Consider the following 20,096-nt stretch of genomic DNA (forward strand, 5'->3'; position numbering starts at 1 on the left):
GTTTCTATCTAATGTTTAAAATTACGAAGATTATTCCAAATTGATGTCGCTCAAGTTTAGGTTACGCGCATTGAAATATCACTACTAATATGTATTATAAATGTGAAAGTCAGTTTGTTTGTCTATTACCTATAGAATCTTATCAGCTTAACCAATTATTTGGTACATACGTATTATATAAGCTAGTAAATATATTCCGAATATGCGGACAAAGTACAATACATAGCCAGTATAGAATAAATAGATACATACAATGAAATGTATAAAATTTTACATATTATTAATTTTATTTTTTTAGAAACGTCATTATTTTGTATTATATTAGTTTAAAGATATATTAATTTTATTAATAAATATATTTTTATGCAAAAATATTGTTGTATTTATGAGAAAAATTGAAATGATTTCAGCAAGATTTAGTAAAAAATTTGGCTTAATTAAGATCAATTTACTTAGATATTTGAGTTAAAAATTTAAATTAATAATAATTAACAAGTTTTAGTAATGATACCATACCGACTTTATATTAATTTATTAATAAGCAGCGATCCCAAGCTTAATTTTAAATAATGAACTGTAAGCAAAGTGGCCATATAAATTAGAATGAAATACATAAGTATAGGCAAAGTAAAAATTTAAAAATACTATTTTTAACAAATGAAATCCGTCTTTGTAATTCGGGAATCAAAATATATACCAAATCCTTAACTGTTTAGAACTAGAACCCTCAAAATTCATTTTTTTTTGTTGGATTATGCAGGAAAATGTTAAAGGCCTCTTAAAAGAAGTTCTCCAGAATTTTGTTAGACTATATTACTTGACGGACAAATAAGCTGAAGTAGCATTAAGTTGATCACAACCTTCGCAGCTCTAAAACTTCAATAAATTTCAGTCAAAAAGATAAAATCTTACCGTTCAGACTGACATTTCTAACATAAGACGCATTTCATTTTAGTCCTCAGGATTGACTACGACTGGGACAACAATATATACTGAAATTACACTGCATTATATATACTGTTTATGTATTGATACTGGATAATAAATAATGATTTATTTATTATCGGGTCATCATCCTTTTTGTTTTTTCCAATAGTATAAAAAAAAACAGAAAAGTCAGAGGGTATTGACCGATTAACGTATTCGGCTTCTGAGTTCATATTTTGTATTTTTTGTTCTTACAACTTATTATTATTAAAAGATCTCTGCCAGGCTCTAATTATGAACAGATTGATATTATTATTTTGTAATTATAAATATGTATAGTCTATCTCAATAGAAAGTAATGAAAATATGAACAAACATAGAATTAACAGTATTCTAAGACAGTTCGCCGATGTTTGTTGGCAATACCAGGCAACAGAATTTGAATTGTTATGATGGTACGTGTATAAATTGAGACTAGTTTCCTTTCATTTCGAATTGAATTTTTCATGTTTGTTACCTCATAGCTCCGTCAGTTATAAACTGATTTAGAAAATTATTATTTTATCTAACTTTCAGATTGATCCCATAGACATTTTATCGAAATCGATGCAGTTGTTTAGTTTTTAAATTAAAATGGTTTTGTCACAATTTAACTCGGTTTTATTTTTGAGAAACAGAATCTTAAATTATTGGTATGGATATCTCGTGTGAACTTGTAACTTTCGTTTATTACATTAATTGAGGAATTTGAGTCACCACTATATCCAATTCAGCCTGAAATGTTACCAATTAGAGATCCGAGAGAAATCAGGTCTACATTGCAATAATATCTAATAGTAGTAAAAATAAAAAAATCAATTAATTGATTAAATGTTTCCGTTTGTTTCTAATTTAATCTACAGTGTTTCTGTGATAATTTGCCTACACATATACATAGAATGTTCTAGTGTGTGCGATCAATTATTAAATAGAGAGTTTCCTGTCTTCAGTTATTCCAATTGTTGGATCATACTGACTGTTTGCTGTTTTATATATCTTACTAACATATGACATGTTAGTAAGATATATAAAACAGTATCAGACGAACAGATGGATTGATGGATAAAGTTGCACGGTCTAGTATTTTGTAAATAATATAATGTCTAGTTCAATTAGACACGGTCGTGTTCTAGGTATGCAATTTGCATGTATAAATACGTATAATATGATGGATAAAAAAAAACAACAGAATTATTGCCTTATAATATTGCAAATTCTCTTAAAATTATCTTTTTTGCTGTCGACAGCTCAAGAGATTGTGTGGTTAGAGTTCACATTTAGGTAGGTATATTTATTAATTGAATTTTAACGAATTGTACAAAATCGTAGGTATTATGGTAATCCAATCAGTATGAAGCTTGGATTGTTTTTAATCTACCTTATTTATGAGATACTATTTCCTATAGATTTCATATAGTAAAAAATGAAAGTCTTCAATTTGTCTGTTTTGTGTGTATGTGGTATTTACTAATATTTTAAAACATTCGTAAAATAAATTTAATGATTTTTATTGACTGAGAAATGCTCAAAGGCGTTCATTTTTAGTATTCGGTTTAGTTGGCCTCTTTTATTTATTATGAAAGTGTAAAGAGTTAAGATTTTTTATTATTATTTTTAATTTTTATAAAAATTCTCAACTCAACTTAAGGAGAGGAGATGGCAAACTAACTCCCAAAAGCACAGTCGGCCGGGGTTCAGGGCCCCAGGAAGAGACGGGCGTAAAATGTGAGCAGTATCTAAGAGTACCGCTTTCTGTATCCTTCCCGGGAGTGAGCCGTCTCGGAATCCCAACCGTCTGAGATGTTGTTCCAGACTAGTTGGGATAAGACCGTTCACCGACAGAATGATTGGAATGATTTTGGTAGACGCCCCCTCCCCTAATTTCGGTCACCTTGTAAGCCAAGTCGAGATATTTTCTCTTTTTCTCGGTTTCGGCTTTCACAAGGTTCTCGTCATAAGGTATGGTGACATCCACCAAAAACACCCTCGAGAGTGCCCGATATCAGGTGATTTGTCCCTACTGGGACCGATCCATCATTAAGAACTGTCCTATTAGTGATGATGGATCGGTCCCAGTAACAGCCTCTAGCTGTCACTTTCGAGGACCGGCAGGGGCTCGTACTTATAGGCTTATATTTATTACGGCAACCTCTCATCTACGAAGCCGTACTTCAGAGCTAGCTCTTGATGGAGTATTTTGGCTACCTAGTTGTGTCTGTGCAAGTACGCTGAACAATCCGAAAGCACATGTCTGAGTGACTCTCCGGGATGATGACATGCCCGACAGATGTCCTCAGTGCTATCCTTCAGAATGTGCTTTCAGTAATTTTTCGTCTTAACCACCTGATCCTGTATTGCACAGACAAAACCCTCAGTCTCTTCGAAGAGATCACCGAACTGTAGCTAGTGCACGAAGGTCTTCGTGTTGACGTACGGCCCGTAAAGGGCTTTGAAGAACCTTCCGTGCAACTCCTCTTTCCATACGGCCTCCCGCTGAGAGCTTTTTCGGGTTTTCGCCAGTCCTCTTTAGCTAGAGAAAGAGGAGTGAATCTTTTGTCACATTCTATGATCTCTCTATGCATACCCTCGTTTCTTTTTTGTAAAAAATATGTCCTGAGGCTGTCAATCTCGCGGTTGTGCATACTCTTAACGTTTAACAAGCCTCGACCATCAGCCTTCCGTGCGATATACAACCTCATGACTGACGATTTCGGGTGATGCATTCTATGCATCGTGCGGACTTTCTGATCCAGGGTTTTGAGGTCGGTTTGAGATCATCTGAGCACGCCAAAAGTGTAAAGGAGTACGGATATGATCCAGTCCTTATAAGCTCGGATTTTATTGGCGCCCGACAAGGAACTTTTCAGTACTCTTGTAAGGCGCGCAAAAAAATTCTCGCGGACTGATTGTTTCATATCAGCCTCATCACACCGATGTTTTGTGACATGCCCAGATACCGGTATGTTTCAGCTTCGGAGAAGGTTTTGATATTAGAGGGATCTGTAACGATCCCTTTAGTTTGAGAGACCTGTCCCCTCTGCACATGGAGGACCGCGCACTTGTCTATTCTGCGTGGCATCCTTACAGAGCTCCTATAATTATTTACGATATTTTGCAGCTCTGCTAGGCGTTCGACGCTCGGAGCTAGCAGTTTCAAGTCATCCATGTACAGAAGGCGAGACACTCGTGTATCTCCTTTTCGATACTATATACGCATATAAAAGATTTTTACATTAGGCAAGATTATTTTTTGTGTTATTAAGTTGCATGTAAAATGTAAAAGTTGTATGTGAACCTTATTAAATAAATAAATAAATACTGAAATCCAGTCCCCGAATTCTCCAGTAAAGTACTGAGAATATTCAGGGATAGACAAAACCAAAGTGGACTCCAACAATCGCCCTGGAATATTTCCTTCTTGATCTCAATCCAGTCAGCGGTATCCGTCAATCGCTCGTCCTAGATAGTCAGGATCGTCGTCCACTGCCCCATACATGTCTCGAAGAACACTCGAATTCTATCGTCGATTTTATACAACTCGAGTATCCTCCGGAGCCATGAATGGGGCACGGAATCGAACGCCTTTTTATAATCTATCTAGGCGGTGGAGAAATTTTGATGGTTCCACTTAACCACGTGACGAGCGATAGCATCAGTGAGGAGCAGCACTTTTAATCCGTGGTTATCACCCCTGCATCCGTTTTAAGCGCTAGATAGGATCTTATTTTAGTACACATGACGAGAGTACATATTATTATTATTATTTTAATACAAAAATCCATAACTCTTAAAAAAAAAAAAACAGATTACATGCTAAGTCTCTTATAAATACAGCCAATAACGGATTTTAATTATACAAACGAAAATTATAATTCTAAAGCAAGGTAGGCTAGTTCGAGTGGGTGTATTATATTAGGTCCTTATGTATCAAACTGGCGTTTTGTACGGGAGGAATATAAAGTTATTTTTTGTAAAATATATTTAATTAATCAAAGTATGCACCGTAGTCATCTATGCACTTTCGCCATCTCAAAACCATGGGGGCGAGAATCAATAAACACTTTGAAGGCGGTTTGCACTGCCGCATCGGAGTTGAATTTTTTCCTTGTAAGAAGTTGTCTAAATTCTGGTAAAAATGGTAATCTGTTGGAGCAAGGTCCGAGATGTACGGTGGATATCGCAGACATTCCAATTGTTGCTCATCTAACTTAGTGGTTGTTGGTTGTGCAGTATGTGGTCTTGCGTTGTCGTGAAGCTGCTTCAGGGCTGCTTTAGGCCACTGCTGAGTGGCCTAAAGAGATTGACAAATCTCGGTTGTTTAGCAACTAGTTCTTCCTTCATGGTTTGCAGTTGTTCACAAAAGATATCTGCTGTAATTGTTTGGACAGATTTTAGAAAACTGTAGTGAACGACACTGGCGCTAGTTCACCAAATACTCACAAGTAACTTTTTCTGAGTCATTTTTTGTTTAGGGCAGGATTTGGCTGGGTCTCCAGGGTTTAGCCACTGTGACGAGTACTTCCAATTATCGTACAGTATCCACTTTTCATCACAAGTAATGATTCGATTTAAAATCCCTTCATTATTGTGTCAGTTGAGCAAAGTAACACAGCAGTCGGCAAGATCGATTCACTCAATTCATGAGGTACCCATCGTTCAAGTATTTTTTTACTTTCGCGATTTGCTTTAAGTGGATTAATAGAGTTTTATCACTTACCCCGAAGCCTGCAGCTATCTCTTTAAGTTCTATGGTTTACACTAAGTTAATTAAAATTCGTGGGAAAAAACCTCGTGGATCTAATTCGCATATTTTCCACGAATGCGAATGCCTCATACAATTTCCATAATATTTTATTGTAGAACCGTGCTGAAAAAGCCACGCGCGGTGAAAAATCGCCGTTCACAAATCGTGTTTGTTCTCTGTCAAATATATGGGATAAAGAAACGTGTGGAAAATTTATCAGTCGAGAGAATTTATGGATTTATGTTGACAAATTTAATGACTAATATAATCTTTGTTTTATTAAATCTACTTACAAAAGTCTCGTACAGTAATGTAATAACTTTTATTAAAGTCAAGTCAGAAGGTATGCTACAAAAACAAACGAATTCCACCGGTTCAACCACGGACTTAGTGGAGTTATTTTGAAAAGAACAAGTAAATGAATAATTTAGTTCGGACGGGGAGGGGATTGTGTGAACTTCAAGTATTCAAGCAGTCGCTACGATTCGGTGAGCAGGGAGCACGTGCTACGCTTGTCTGCGGCTACGCGCTACGACTATCTACGCCGTGTTGTTATTATGGATAAATTAATCTATAGTGATTAAAAAACAGTGTTGTGATATTATTATTGAAAAGTTATAAAAGAGATTGTATGAAAGTTAAAATAAATATGATCAGTTTAAAAGTTGGAATTTGGATATCATTAGTAATTTTAATGTTTCGAGGTACGTATGAATTTATTTCTGAAGTACTGACTGTACTTTAATATATTTATGTTTTTATAAATTAATATTTAGCTTAATATAATAAATTAATAATGCTTTTATGGAATTTTAATAAAAAATATAATGCTGTTGTTCATAGGCTTCTTCTTTTATATAAAGTTGTTTAAATTTTAAATGGTGTTTTTTAAAACTTATTTCTTTGTAATTACTTAAAATTTTTTTATATTTAGAAATTTATTCTATCAGCTATTCATTTTGGATTTGCACTAGTATAATAGTGAAGAAAATGAGAACACAGTTTTTTTCATTCACTCAAGTTTTGTATAAAATATTTTAATTCAAAGTTTTTACTTTTCCATAAAATTATTCGAGCATTTTCTTTCATACAAACCTTATTTTGACATTAATGGACACATCAATATAAAAAAAAAAGAATTTAGCTAAATATAGTTAATCTAAAGCGATGTGTTTATGACAGTGTATTTGTAATTACGCGTATATAGCTATAAAAATAAATTTGTTTTAAATGTTAAAAGGCTGATAAGCTCTTAAAATCTCTTCGATTTAAGTCATTGAACTGAATAAGTACCACATACTTCCTGTAGACGAAGGTCTCATTCATGAATTAAATTAAATTTTCTAATTTATTTTTGAATTAAAGAATTCGTTTTTCTGTCTACCTAGATGATTTTAATTTATTATATATTGTAATTATTTTAATTTTTTCAAAAGTAGCTATAACTTAGAGTTAAGGAAAAGAGACAAATTATAAAAACGATTGAGGTCAGAAGGGAAATAATTGGGATACTTGATGCGACACGCCGAATTTATGAACATTATAAAAAAGGGAAGGACTGGAAGGGGGATACCGAGACTTAGTTACATCAGGCAGATCAAGGAAAAAGTTAGTGTCGTATCAAGAGAATTGCTGAAAATCATAGTAAGTGGCAAGAGCTTCATCGACAAGAGCGCAGCTCTTGAATATAAATTAATAAATGGAGTGCCCATATCATAGTAGATAATACAAGTACACTCTGGTTTGGGAACTAGTCAGTAGGTGTGATTGTGATCATACCAACTGACTTGTTCTCAGGCTAGTCTTGTAATAAAGGTTTTTACTCGTTGCATATATATACAATTATATATATGTAACGAAAATTTTATGAACTTACTAGGTTTTTCATTTCCAACAAATGACTTCATTCGGAAGCCAGGATGCGTACATACTTTGCGTTACATCATTTCGCCTCATACAATGACGTACAGAGTAAATTCATAAGATTCCCTTTATACATATATACTCTTTTACAATTAACGCAATTTTAATTATTTTCATTTTATGATATAATTATAAAATGAATGTAAGTTTTAAAAATAATATTTTTACTTGTTGCTATTAAAAAAAAGTAGAGAAATAAATTGGTCAGATATTTATTAACAACAATTTGTGGAAGAGAGCATATTCATATTTTTGTTCTTCTAATAATATATGTACATTAAATAATAAATTACTTTTTATATTTAATGTACTGAACAAGTAGATGTTAATAAGAGTGTTATTAAATACCAACATCAACTGAAATTTTATATTGTAAACTTACAATATATTTAGTAAGTTTACAATATTAAATCATATTTTAACTATTATTTCTTATAGTCACGTTATTTAATTACTTGTGTTTCATCGCCGTTGCGTGTTATAATAGGATTTAATGAGATTTACTGATTAGAACGAAACGAATAAGTAATTTGTTGTGTAAAAATGTTAAATAATCAAATATTAAATATAAATAAATGAACGTTAATGAAACATTATGTCCTTTTACCTGACTGCTCAAAAATAGGGAAATTTAAGTATCTTTGGTATTTTATTAATTGTTAATAGAAGTATTACTGAAATGTGAAAACCACATTCTAATAAATAAATTTGATGGCGTAATAAAAATAATACGATGAAAAGATTTCTTGGCCTAGAAGTAGGTAATATTGCAGCACGTAACCAGAGGGAGACTTTGTACAAAAGTCGATTGCTTGGGTACCTCTGTCTCATTCGTGTTTCAACCGTGAAGCAGTTGTGTTTGCATGGCTGTGTTTCGGTTTGAAGGATGGGATATGGCGTGAATTTACAGGGTACAGAGGAATAACACCCGAGTCCTCAGGAATGGCAACGCATGGGGGGTATCATGGGCGAAACAGTATACTCTGTTATGTCCATGGTACTGCTCATGTGTTATAAAGCAAGCTTGATGGCAAGCGGTTAAAGCGCCGTAGCGTTATAAATGTGTAATTTAACAAACGCATATAAACGTAAATGACGCCTACGAATTCGGATAACTTCCTGTCCGATCCTATCTGTGTAAATAGGAAGGTTTTATATACAATCTATAGAACGCGCATCAGTTGTCTGATGTCACTCTCGTTTAGTTTAAGAAGGCTACATGGAAGTTTATTAAATGCTACCGGAATTACCTCTATAGTTTAGCTGCTCCCTGCGCTGCCATTTCATTTTTTGTTATATAGTCGTTTGGTCTTGTTTGTAAATAAACAAGAATCAACCATATTTCACTATGGGGAACGAGTAATAATAATAACATAATAATAAATCTTTATTTGCATAAAACATGGTATACAATAATGTTATAATTATGTTGATTAGTGCACATGTCTTACTTAAAGCATGCAAATTCAGTCATTCATACGATATAATGGCACTATAGGTTCCGGTTCTCGACTCCTAAGGGTAGTTCCTTTTCTTAAACTCGCAGTACCTTTAAATACATTGTAACGTGACTTTGTTATGAGGCACGATGATCTAGATGTATTCTGTCATGTTCCAGTATTAGGACTTAGGTTGTTCCGTTATTTATTTATTCTTTAATATCCGTACAAGATATAAGTACAAGGCGAACTTATTGCTAAAAATTTTTTCCCCTAGTTAACCTTAGGGTAGTATTCATTAATATAGGTATTTTAAATTTTATTTGTATGTTACTTACAATCATGGTGATCGCATTACATTTATCTAAGTTGAAAAATCGATCACGCGAAAGGAACGATTTTTTAGGTATCGTACATAAATTCACATAGAAAAATAAGCGATGTTAAATCGAACAATACCGATGTATATACTGAAATTTGTGATAAAGTTTGATGAAATTTTTATTGACAGATTAATATTGATGAAATATGAAGAAAGTGAAAAACGTTAAAGGAAAATAAAGTGGATTCACAACATTAGCTTAACAAGCTTTGACTACTCACTTTTTAACCGATTACATTTAATTAATTTGCATGCCACATGGTACAAATTAGTAATTATAATATAAAAGGTAAGTACATAACACATATGGTACCCCCTAGGGGTACCGCAATTTACATAATAACTATCGACTTTCATAATAGATGAAATCATATATTATATTGTAACCATACATTTTAACAATTATACTGTGCACATTGATGCAACAAAACAAGAAATATAGAATTAAAAAAAGATTCAGTCACATAATGGTCATTGAAATGTGATTTTTATAGTTAATGATAATTCTATAACAATTTGTAATTAGTAAATTATCAAATATCTAATTACAAGAAATTGAAATAATTTCCTAAAATTCGTTGTTATTGAATGATAAAAGAAATGTAAGTTGAAAATAAGTTGGTAAGTATAATATTATTTTTATCAAGAAAAAAGAGAATTATTAATGAGACGGAATTATGAATTCGAAACATACATTTTATTTAATAGTAGACTAATGATTCAGCTCAGCATCGCACAACTAGATAAAATTTTCGAAAATCATATATATAGTCTATGTTACTCTCCGATAATATAGCTTTCTATGGCTGAAAGAAATTTTAAAATTCGCTGAGTAGTTTTTGAATTTCTATCGATTAAAGCAATATGCTAGTTATAAATAATATGTGAAATACATAGTTTCAGTTTACATTGTAACTATACCTACGTATATTTTAAATAAAATCGCTATTTTAAACCTGTTGGTGCATGATTCAACTGTATGAATACTTTACGTGAAGTGTATTACGTTTTTGAATGGTAACTGCGGCGTGACCCGTTTGTTGCAGTCTACTGCATAGGTGCACTCTGATCAATTCTATATGTGGTTTTTATTATAAATATTTCTTGCTGCCCACCTGCAAATACATCGTTACTTTTTAATACATATATTTCTGTAGTTCAATAAAAACCAAGTCAAGTGCGAATTGAATCTATACGTTATGGATTCCGTATACAAATAAATCTGTATCTGTTTTCTTTAGACAAAAAATATTTAAGTATGCAGATATGACATAAAATGGCTTTATGTAGAAATATGTTTAATGTGTTTCTTATACGAAGTAGACGTGCAATAATTATCTTTATTGCAATTCGGATTTCCTTATGTTGGGCCATAAAGGTGTTTAAAAACAGGACCGCGTAACTGAAATATAATTTTAATAAATGAACTTATCATTTATTAAAATTTGTCGAGAATTTCTCAAAATATTATCAGCAAAATTTTAGCAAATTCTCAAAATTCATATTGCAAGTTAGAAATATCGTTCTATTTTTCTTGTAATATATTCGTAATGTTTAAAAACTGCAATTATTTCAGATATTTTGCTTTTGAAACATCGTAGATAAAGTAAATGATGACCTTTTTTCATTTTTTATCATAATTTTAAAACTACAAGGCATAAAAATAATTAAAAAATAGTTTTGGAATACATAAACGAAACTCTTGTGTTTAAACGAAACTGTTGTCTCGAAAATATGTAATCCAAAAAGGAGATCTGTTTGCAGTAATAGGCTAATTTTGTAACATTTTTCATTTTGCTTTATTTTTTAAACTATTGAGTGGAGTCTATATCCTTTTAAAAATACGAAATCCGCCAATTCGATTATTTGTTAATTTATAGTTTAATAATGTTGTGTGATTATTTAATTTTTTTTTTTGTTATGGCTACGAGTTGTTGTTATTATGTAGGATTTTCTATGTAAACGAGTTATTTAGATTTCTAAATTTCAAAAGTAATAGTCATATTTTAGTCAACTTACCATTCTGATTGATTATTTTACCTTTAATGTTAGTTCTCGAAAGTTAAGGAAAGCTATTCTTTTCAGCTATTATTTGCTTAAAATATATTTTTAAAGTATCGTAGAAAAGCTACTATTGTGACAATTATGTCTTGTCTGTTTGTTATGGATATTTCGCTTATAAATGAAAGTAAATAGAGATTTAAGATTTATATATACCTATTTATGTAGTATGTACTAGATAGATAGATAGATCCTCTTTATTGTTTCCTTTAAACTTTTTATAAACATAAACAATTACATTATCATTTACTTAAACACCATATCAGACTTTTACAGTTTAACTGTCCACTGCTGAATATAAGTCTCCCTCTTGGGGGATTTTGCCAATAATTGCCACGTTTGGTAGGCAGATTAGCAATTGTAGTCAGGCTTTGGAGATGTTTTAAGAGGGACGCTCCTGCCCAATCCTCACTCACTCTTAGTCGCCTCTTACGATTTCCAGGGAAAGAAAGGTGTGGCTTATTCTATGCCTAATATGCACCTAATACTGCGACTTAATTTTACTAATATTATATGTTTCAATATTTGTATATTTGTAACTTAATCGCGCTTAAATGACTGAATGAATTGGAATGAAATAGTGGGTAGGATATATTCTATCTTAAGACCTAGCCTACTTTATACACTGATTAGCTTTTACTCGCGACTTAGTTCACGTGACGGGAATACGTTTACTAACCGGGAGAAAAATTAGCTTATATCCTCAATCCCATTTAGTACGTGTATACCAAACTTAATAGTAATTGGTTCAACCGTTAAGGTGCTACAATGTAACAAATAAATTTACTTTCACATTTGTAATATTAATAAGGATTCATGCAGGCGAAGTTACGAGATACATCTAGTCAGGAATAAGTAACGAAAATAAATAAGAAAGGAAAAAAATAAAGTACTGAAGGGGTAAGAAAGGAAAGGGGTATTATAAAGGTTTAAATATTTAAATTTTTTTAAGAATTCGTACCGTACATGGAAATAAGGGACAAAGCGTACCTAATCTGTTAAAGTATAATTTGTGGATATAAATTTATTTTAAATATTTGTAATAATAAAAAAGACTGATTATAACATTAAATATATTATTTTACATCAATGTTTCTATGTAAATTAATAGTAAATAAATAGTTTTGGTATGCCTAAGCGATTTTAAGACTAAACTAAGCACAGTTTGTAGATACTTACTAGACAACTGATGTAAAATATATATAAAACAGTGAATAACAGTTCCGCATAATTTTATAGGAAAGCGAATCAACAACTGTATTATAAAGGACGTGTTTATGATGTATTTACTAATGTTTACCAGGACGCAATTTGACGGCAAATTCGTCTGAATATGGCAAACCTAAGAGTGTGTACGGGACAAACGTAATTACAAACGAGACGTTTGATGACACTTTGGGTGTTACGTTTGTTAATGGGTTACACGGTCTAAAGTTCATATTTTGTATATTTCATGTGTAATAACATAAGTTTTCTTAAGGATTCTGGGTTTATTCTAATGGGTCAACGACCGTTTGTAACATTGTGCCATAGTACCTCGTTATATTGGAAATGTGCCAATGTTCTATAAGAGTATAACAACGTTTTATTTCAAAGTAGCAAATTTATCTCAAGCGAAATGCAATAAGGGCAAGAATAGCACTAACGTATAACCAAATACTATATGTTATGTTATATACTTATACTGTTGTGTGATCATAAGTATATAATAAATATACTGTTAAGCCCGTGGCCCTGGTACACAGTGGGACTGAGGTACCCATACAGCCGTCTTTTGTGCAAAGGCTTCCTCTGTTCCATGACAGTCTTCATCACGCAATTTCCTAATGACAATGTTTATTAAAGACATTACTCAAATGAAAATAAAGTAATATTATAATTGTTAAACCTTTCAAATAAATGGTTACATGGAATAATGTTACAGATTGCTATATTGCATGTATTTCATTTTGAATTAATTTATTTCCCATATTGTCCATTGTAGAATTTAAACATCCTTCTTGGGTTTTGCTAGTTTTTGTCATACTTGGCGGGCAGATTTATGACCATGCTTTGGAGATGTTTTAAGATGTCGCTGCTGCTCATCCCTCGCCCTCTCTTACTCGCCTCTTATGACATCCACGGGGAAGGAAGGGGTGGCCAATTCTATGCCGGGACAATACGATATACTAGTAAACATACAAAAGGAGCATAAATAATACAATCACTATGGTTGGTTTTCAATAGATAATCTCATTTTGTGCGTATATCGGGCTATATAACAGCCAATTCCCAACCAACGGCTAATTTACTTTCAGTGTTGTTATTTGTTATATGATTTTTTTTGTTTATTTTATGCAGCTTGTAATGGTAATCAAGGTGGTGGAAATCTAGTCATTTTATTATGGAATAAAAAGTTAAATACCTTTAATATTAGCTAATATATATTTAAAGCGTAATACTACTGATTTTATGTCTTAGCAGAAAAAAATTAAATTATTTTCATGAGCACTTAATCTGAGTAGTATAATCTAATGCCGCCCTTAAGTGGAGTTGCAAGAACTACTTACTTTTATATGATTTACCATTAATTATTGCCATAACTCATAACTTTTTCAAGACTAGTTTAGGTAAAAAATAACTATGTGTTATGTATAACTGGTTTCAATGGGACTTAATAAAAAGATAATCAAATTTTGATTACGCTCTCGCAAAAACATGTTACTGCTAAAATGAAATTAGTCATAGTTTGAAACATTTAATAATTATTCGATTCTTTATTTGTACTAATATTGGACATCAGTAAACTGTCTACAGCCATGTTAATTATTCGTTTGTTTCTCATTAAGTTTTATTAAAACAGACTCTACCAATTTTTATTCAATTTCAATATCATTTTCCGCTTAATTTTATCACGCTTTTTACTTAACTTTAAACTTATAATGCTAACTGTAACTTCTTAGTGTTATGTGTTCATAACATCTATTATTTATCTGAATACGAGTATCAAACATTCAAATTATTCTATTCAATTTGATATTCTTATACGTTTAATATTATTAAGACTATTAAATAGTAACATGAATAATCTCTTAGTTTTTTTAATTTTCTGTTTCTTTTTTTAATATTTTGTAAAGTAGGTTCTATTAGTTACTATGTCACCGTGTTTACTGGCTGCTATCAATATTACTATGTAGGTAACTACTAAAAGTATTTTTAGAACAGTGATTGTGTTTCTCCACTACTACCTAAGAAACTATCTATATGGTTATTATGAACTCGTATTTTTCTAGACATATCTGAAACAAGGGTCTTTTGTTATGTATAAATTTTGGATGAATTTTCCACGACCTTAATAAACTATATATAAATAAAATATGTATGTATATACAGACTTTTATTTACTTTTATCTTGTCTAAAATATTCGGATTTTATGATATGAATTTTTTTTCAAATTTCATTATTTTGGCATTGGTGTAGTCACGGGTATTATATTTTCAGCGTACTTTTTAAAGTATCCCTATTCTATTATCTACGTGTAGTTTAACTTACTGATGTCATTTTTCTTCAAACAAGTGACCAGTAACTTTTTTCACGTAATGCAATTCGTGTTTCTCTTATAACTTTAGTTTGAACAAAATTAATAAAAAATGCTCATACTTCCAGGTCCTTTTATAATTAAAACGAAAAAAAAAGAAATCAGTAAGTAAATTAGCAGTCAAATGTTGTCTTGCTATAATATCAATAGTATTAACATTTATTTGAAGTTTACATTTTTATTCATCGTTGGATATTTTTTTGGAATACATTTAGATATTTGATAAAACGTCAGTCCTTTGGAAATCGAATTGGTTCTTAGAATCACTTAGGCTTGTTGAGTAGGAAATCGTTATCGTCATTTTATTAAGTACGACAAAATATTTTTGAAATTTTGATGTATCTAATCCTTACCAATATTTCAAAGGTGAAAGCGAGCTTGTTGGTTTGTGACTTCTTAGTTAACAGTTTTGTTTTTTACTTTATTTGGAATAATAAACAGTTGTACAGTATATTATAGAATAGGCTACGCATTCTTTTCCCGTGGGTGTCATAGTAGGAGGCGACTAAGGGAGGGCGAGGGATGGATAGCAGCGTCTCTCTTAAAATATCTCTAGAGCTTGATTGCCAATCCGCCTCCCAAACATGGCAATTACTGGAAAAACCCCCCAAAAGTGAGGCTTATATTCAGCAGTGGACAGTTAAAGGCTGATATGATGATGATGACATAAATATTTGTACAATCAATACCATTAATTCCATCTATCCTCTACCATCCTATAATTCATTTCATTTTGAATTAGAGGATAATCTCTCATAAAAAAAGAACGAAAATAAATTATCCTCTAATTACCAATTATAAAAAACAAAAGCACGGTTGTATAAATAGATAAAATAGTACAAAGAATCTATTAGTACTTTATGCCAGCAGTTTCATTACTTTCTTTTTAAAAAAAGAAGTAAATATATTTAAATCAGTAAAATAATGTTTGTACAATTTCATAGCACTTCTTAAAGTTGCACGTTCTTCTGTGTTTTATAATCCCTTGGTCTCAATAAACGAAAAGCCAAAGCACTACATACACGGAGTGATCTAATCTGAGTTTAATCAATAGGCGAATAGGCAAAACATAGGCGAACATTTATTTACTTCACGTAAATATGTTGGTTGTGTAAACGACAGGGTTCGTTGCTATACTGGTCTTATATTAATTTCAGGGTGGCCGAAGTATTTTTTTTTTTGTGAAGCAACATTCTAAATTGTTTCAATTTCAAATATTGTGTCGCTAGTATAACTGTTCAAGGCCATAACAATAACTGTCCAAACTCGAAACTATAAGACAAAACCAATTTAAACCAACCCCTGTAGAGGAACGAAACAGGGGGACATCCTGCCCCCCAAATTGTTTACCAACGAATTGGAAGATTAAGGTTACAAATCACTGAACTCGGATAGACGGATATAAATGCGAATATATTTCATACTGATCGAGTAACAAAACTATCTACCACATAAACGTACTCGCGTACTGACAGACTGACAAAGTAATTAGAGAAACGAGACAAGAAAATTGTTACTAGTATGCGTGTTTTGTAAATGTATGCATATGTCAGACCTGAACTTTTATGGAATTGAAGTTGTAAAAATTACAATTGCAAATTTTTTCTACTGATTCTTATATAAAATTGATTTTGTATTGATGGTTCTATAATAATGGATTTAAAGAGATAAAGTTTAAAACGTAATTACGTGAAAATGTGCAATTTTTGCGTAATTACGTTGTGTAAGTTTATTAAATAAGTATCTTATTCAATATTTATGATAAGATTCTTGACAATTTGATAGTCGTATTTCAAGGATTATTATGTGATTGATAAGAAATTAAATTACATATTTATCAATAATTGTAAATTTATTTTAAGATAATGAAATGGGTAAAACTTCCAGATATAAATGCGATTATGTATCGTCAAGAATACTACGGTCTAGAAATACTCTTCGATCGTTTACCTCTTCTTATTTTTGGTCACTCTTTTCATTTAAGAGTTTTCTCTTGTCGGTGCAACTAATTCATGCATTTTATCTCAGCTAGTTCTATTCCATTTTTGGTCACATTCGTCTCTAAAACAAAATACTATAACCAACTAGCTTTTAACAGTGAATTTATTCCGGTCTACATTTATATTATAAGTAAAGATAATTTTATAATAAATAGTTTTTATAAATACATTTAGACATGTATACTAAAATACGTGTACTACAATAATATTTGATCTAGAGTAGATTTTAGACTCTCATAAGGATTATAATTTTAAGACAAATCTAATAATAGCGTTAACTTTATAAGTTATAAATAATATTTAGTTATTAATTACTAGATTTCGCCCGCAAATTCGTGCATATGGATTTTGGAAGTATGTATATGAATATAAAAATACAACATACCAGATTTATAGTAAGACTCTTATGAATACAGAAAATCGCATCCAAATTGGTGTAGTAATTTGCGTTATGCCGAAATAAACATAGTGACAGACAGACAAATATTCTAAAACTACGTGTTTTGGCTTCTTTTTTCTTATTAAGAGATTTATTGAAATGAAATATTTTTTAGTATATTCTACAACCGCACATTGTTTATTTGCAATTTTATTACAATAGTAACTAAGATTATTATTTTAAAAATATATTAAAAATATATACTATTGTACCTATTTAAAATTATAATATTAACATTAGTACTGTAACTTATTTACACTACAGTTATGTTTTTAGAAAAAAAAAAAGAAAACGTTCGACGATGGGCATTTCTATTTATTTAACGAAGCCCATGATGCTGTTAATGTCTATAGGGAACGGTTATCGCTTTAAATCAGAAGAGCAAATTTTATGACGGTTTGTGCCGTTAATGCACCAAGTGGTAACAAACAAATATACCTGCATTTACAATATCAGTAATACGCAGTTGATTAATATACTACATTACAAACATCGTAGTATTATTATTCTCCCGCAACAAGCACACAACTCTCATTTATACCAAGTGGATATGAGAAAGTCTACGTAAAAAAGAAGAAAAAAATACATGAAGTCATTTAAACTTTTTTAAGTTATTTATGTTAAGAGAAGCTGATAAAAAAAAGTAATCTCTAGGGTTTTACCTAATTCCTTCTCTTATAAAATATCTAAAGGAAGTATAGAATAATATCTATTAATTTTATAACACCGTTGCTCGAAAGGGGTTTATCAGTAAAATACTTTCCAGTTCACGAGTTTTTAATGATAACTAATACAAACTATAATACATTTTCTGTTTTATTTATGTAGAATAGATGAATGAATGATTAAATAACAGAGCAACATATTTTAGTAAAGACTACTCCATTAATTAATACAAAAATTTTAATAATTTACACACCGAATATTATAAGAAGAGAACATGGAATCTAATTATTTTTTTTTATCATTCGTTTTGCATAAAAACGGCATAATAACAGCCGCTATAATATAGGGAATATCATACAAATTTAAACATTTTAAAATTTTTACCGCATATACATATGTTATAAATAAATTTTATTCTTGATATATAGAATTAATTCGGGTTTTGGTTCACAAAGAAAAATGCCGATTTATTTTTTGTTTGTTTTATGTTTATATAGAATCAATACTAGTATAACTAAATCTAGTTCGATTTAGTTTTTAGATGTAGTAGACTGTAATCGTAACTAATCAAATCGATTCGAAATTGGCAATTAAGACGGATGCTTAAAAACAAAATTATTCTTTTCCTGCATTTTTTTGAACCCCAACAATTTGGAAGTCACAAACAAACGTACGATTCAGTAAATATAAAAAGGGTATTCGAAACGATTACCAAGGAACGAACTAATCAAATTGAGCACGAAAATTCCCATGTTAAATGATGAATGTGTGTAACCAGATGCGGGTAAATGTTACGAGCCGGCAAATGTAGCAAAAATTACACAAAACGGTCCAGTACTTACCCGTTAACGGTACTATGTGTGAGTATTTTCAACGGAATTCAAAAAGGAGGTCCTCAATTCGATTGTATTTTTTTATGTTTTTTTTTTTATTTTAAAGCATATACTTACAGATTGCTCTTTCAGAGATTTTATCAAAAACGGTACAGAAGTTTAGTTTTTAAATTAAAATAACTAGTTTTGCCACAGTTGAAGTCGGTTTTTTTTGTGGAATCAGTTTTGTAAACTGATTTTGATAAAATTTCTAAGGGCCTAATCTGTAAGTATATCTTTTCAGATAAAAAAATAATTTTCTAAATTGGTTTAATACAAACGGAAATTTTAAGGTAACAGATATAAACAAATACAAAGGAATTGAGAACCCCCTTTTTTGTAGTTTGTTGAAAATCTCATTAAAATCGATTGAACGGTTTTGGAGCGTGAACGAACATTATAATATTTTTATAATAACACATATACTAATATATATACTCTTAATCAGTTGGTTTCACCCGTATCTTATGTGTTAATCCAATATTGCAGTACAGTGAGTTCTATCTTAAAAATATTAATCGCCCGACCGATTTCAGTAAAACAAATGTCAGGTTACTCGATTATAAAATTTTGATGCAATCTAAACAACCATTTTTATATTGATGTTATAAACTGTTAGATATTAGCAGAACTTAAGATGTAAACAATTTAATAATTAACCCAAACATAAGACAGTCTGCTGATCTTCAATAAAGTATTGATTTATAAATAGTAAAAATCAAAATCGATTAAGTAATTGATTATTTCGATGTGTTACTAGTTTTATTTAGTGTTTGTATTCATTTATTTATTATATATGCTTTAACTGTCCATGGGATATTACTATTAGTTGTCACGCATGACAGGCTGGTTGGCAACTGCAATTAGGCTTTGGTAGTGTTGAAGACGCTGATGCTGCCCATCCTTCGACCATCAAGTTCCTTCAGATGCTTCTTACGATACCCACGGCATAGGAAAGGGTGGCCTTTTCTATGTCTAGATCACAAGGACAATTTGGAATCTGTTTCTTAATAATGTCAACAAATC

The 20,096-nt window shown here is 31.0% G+C and overlaps 1 protein-coding gene across 1 annotated transcript in view; it reads left to right on the forward strand.

Annotated features, from left to right (window-relative positions):
* Positions 1 to 6,173: 6,173 nt before the first annotated feature.
* LOC113512497 (uncharacterized) overlaps positions 6,174 to 20,096 on the forward strand; it is a 92,124-nt gene continuing 78,201 nt past the window's right edge. Inside the window, exon 1 of the mRNA XM_052898742.1 lies at positions 6,174 to 6,414. Coding sequence (XP_052754702.1) covers positions 6,342 to 6,414 — 73 coding nt within the window. The 5' untranslated portion in view covers positions 6,174 to 6,341. The remainder of the gene's footprint in view (positions 6,415 to 20,096) is intronic.

Source organism: Galleria mellonella, unplaced genomic scaffold (assembly GCF_026898425.1).
Source record: "Galleria mellonella isolate WM207_F2 unplaced genomic scaffold, CSIRO_AGI_GalMel_v1 utg537, whole genome shotgun sequence".
Taxonomy (NCBI): Eukaryota; Metazoa; Arthropoda; class Insecta; order Lepidoptera; family Pyralidae; genus Galleria; species Galleria mellonella.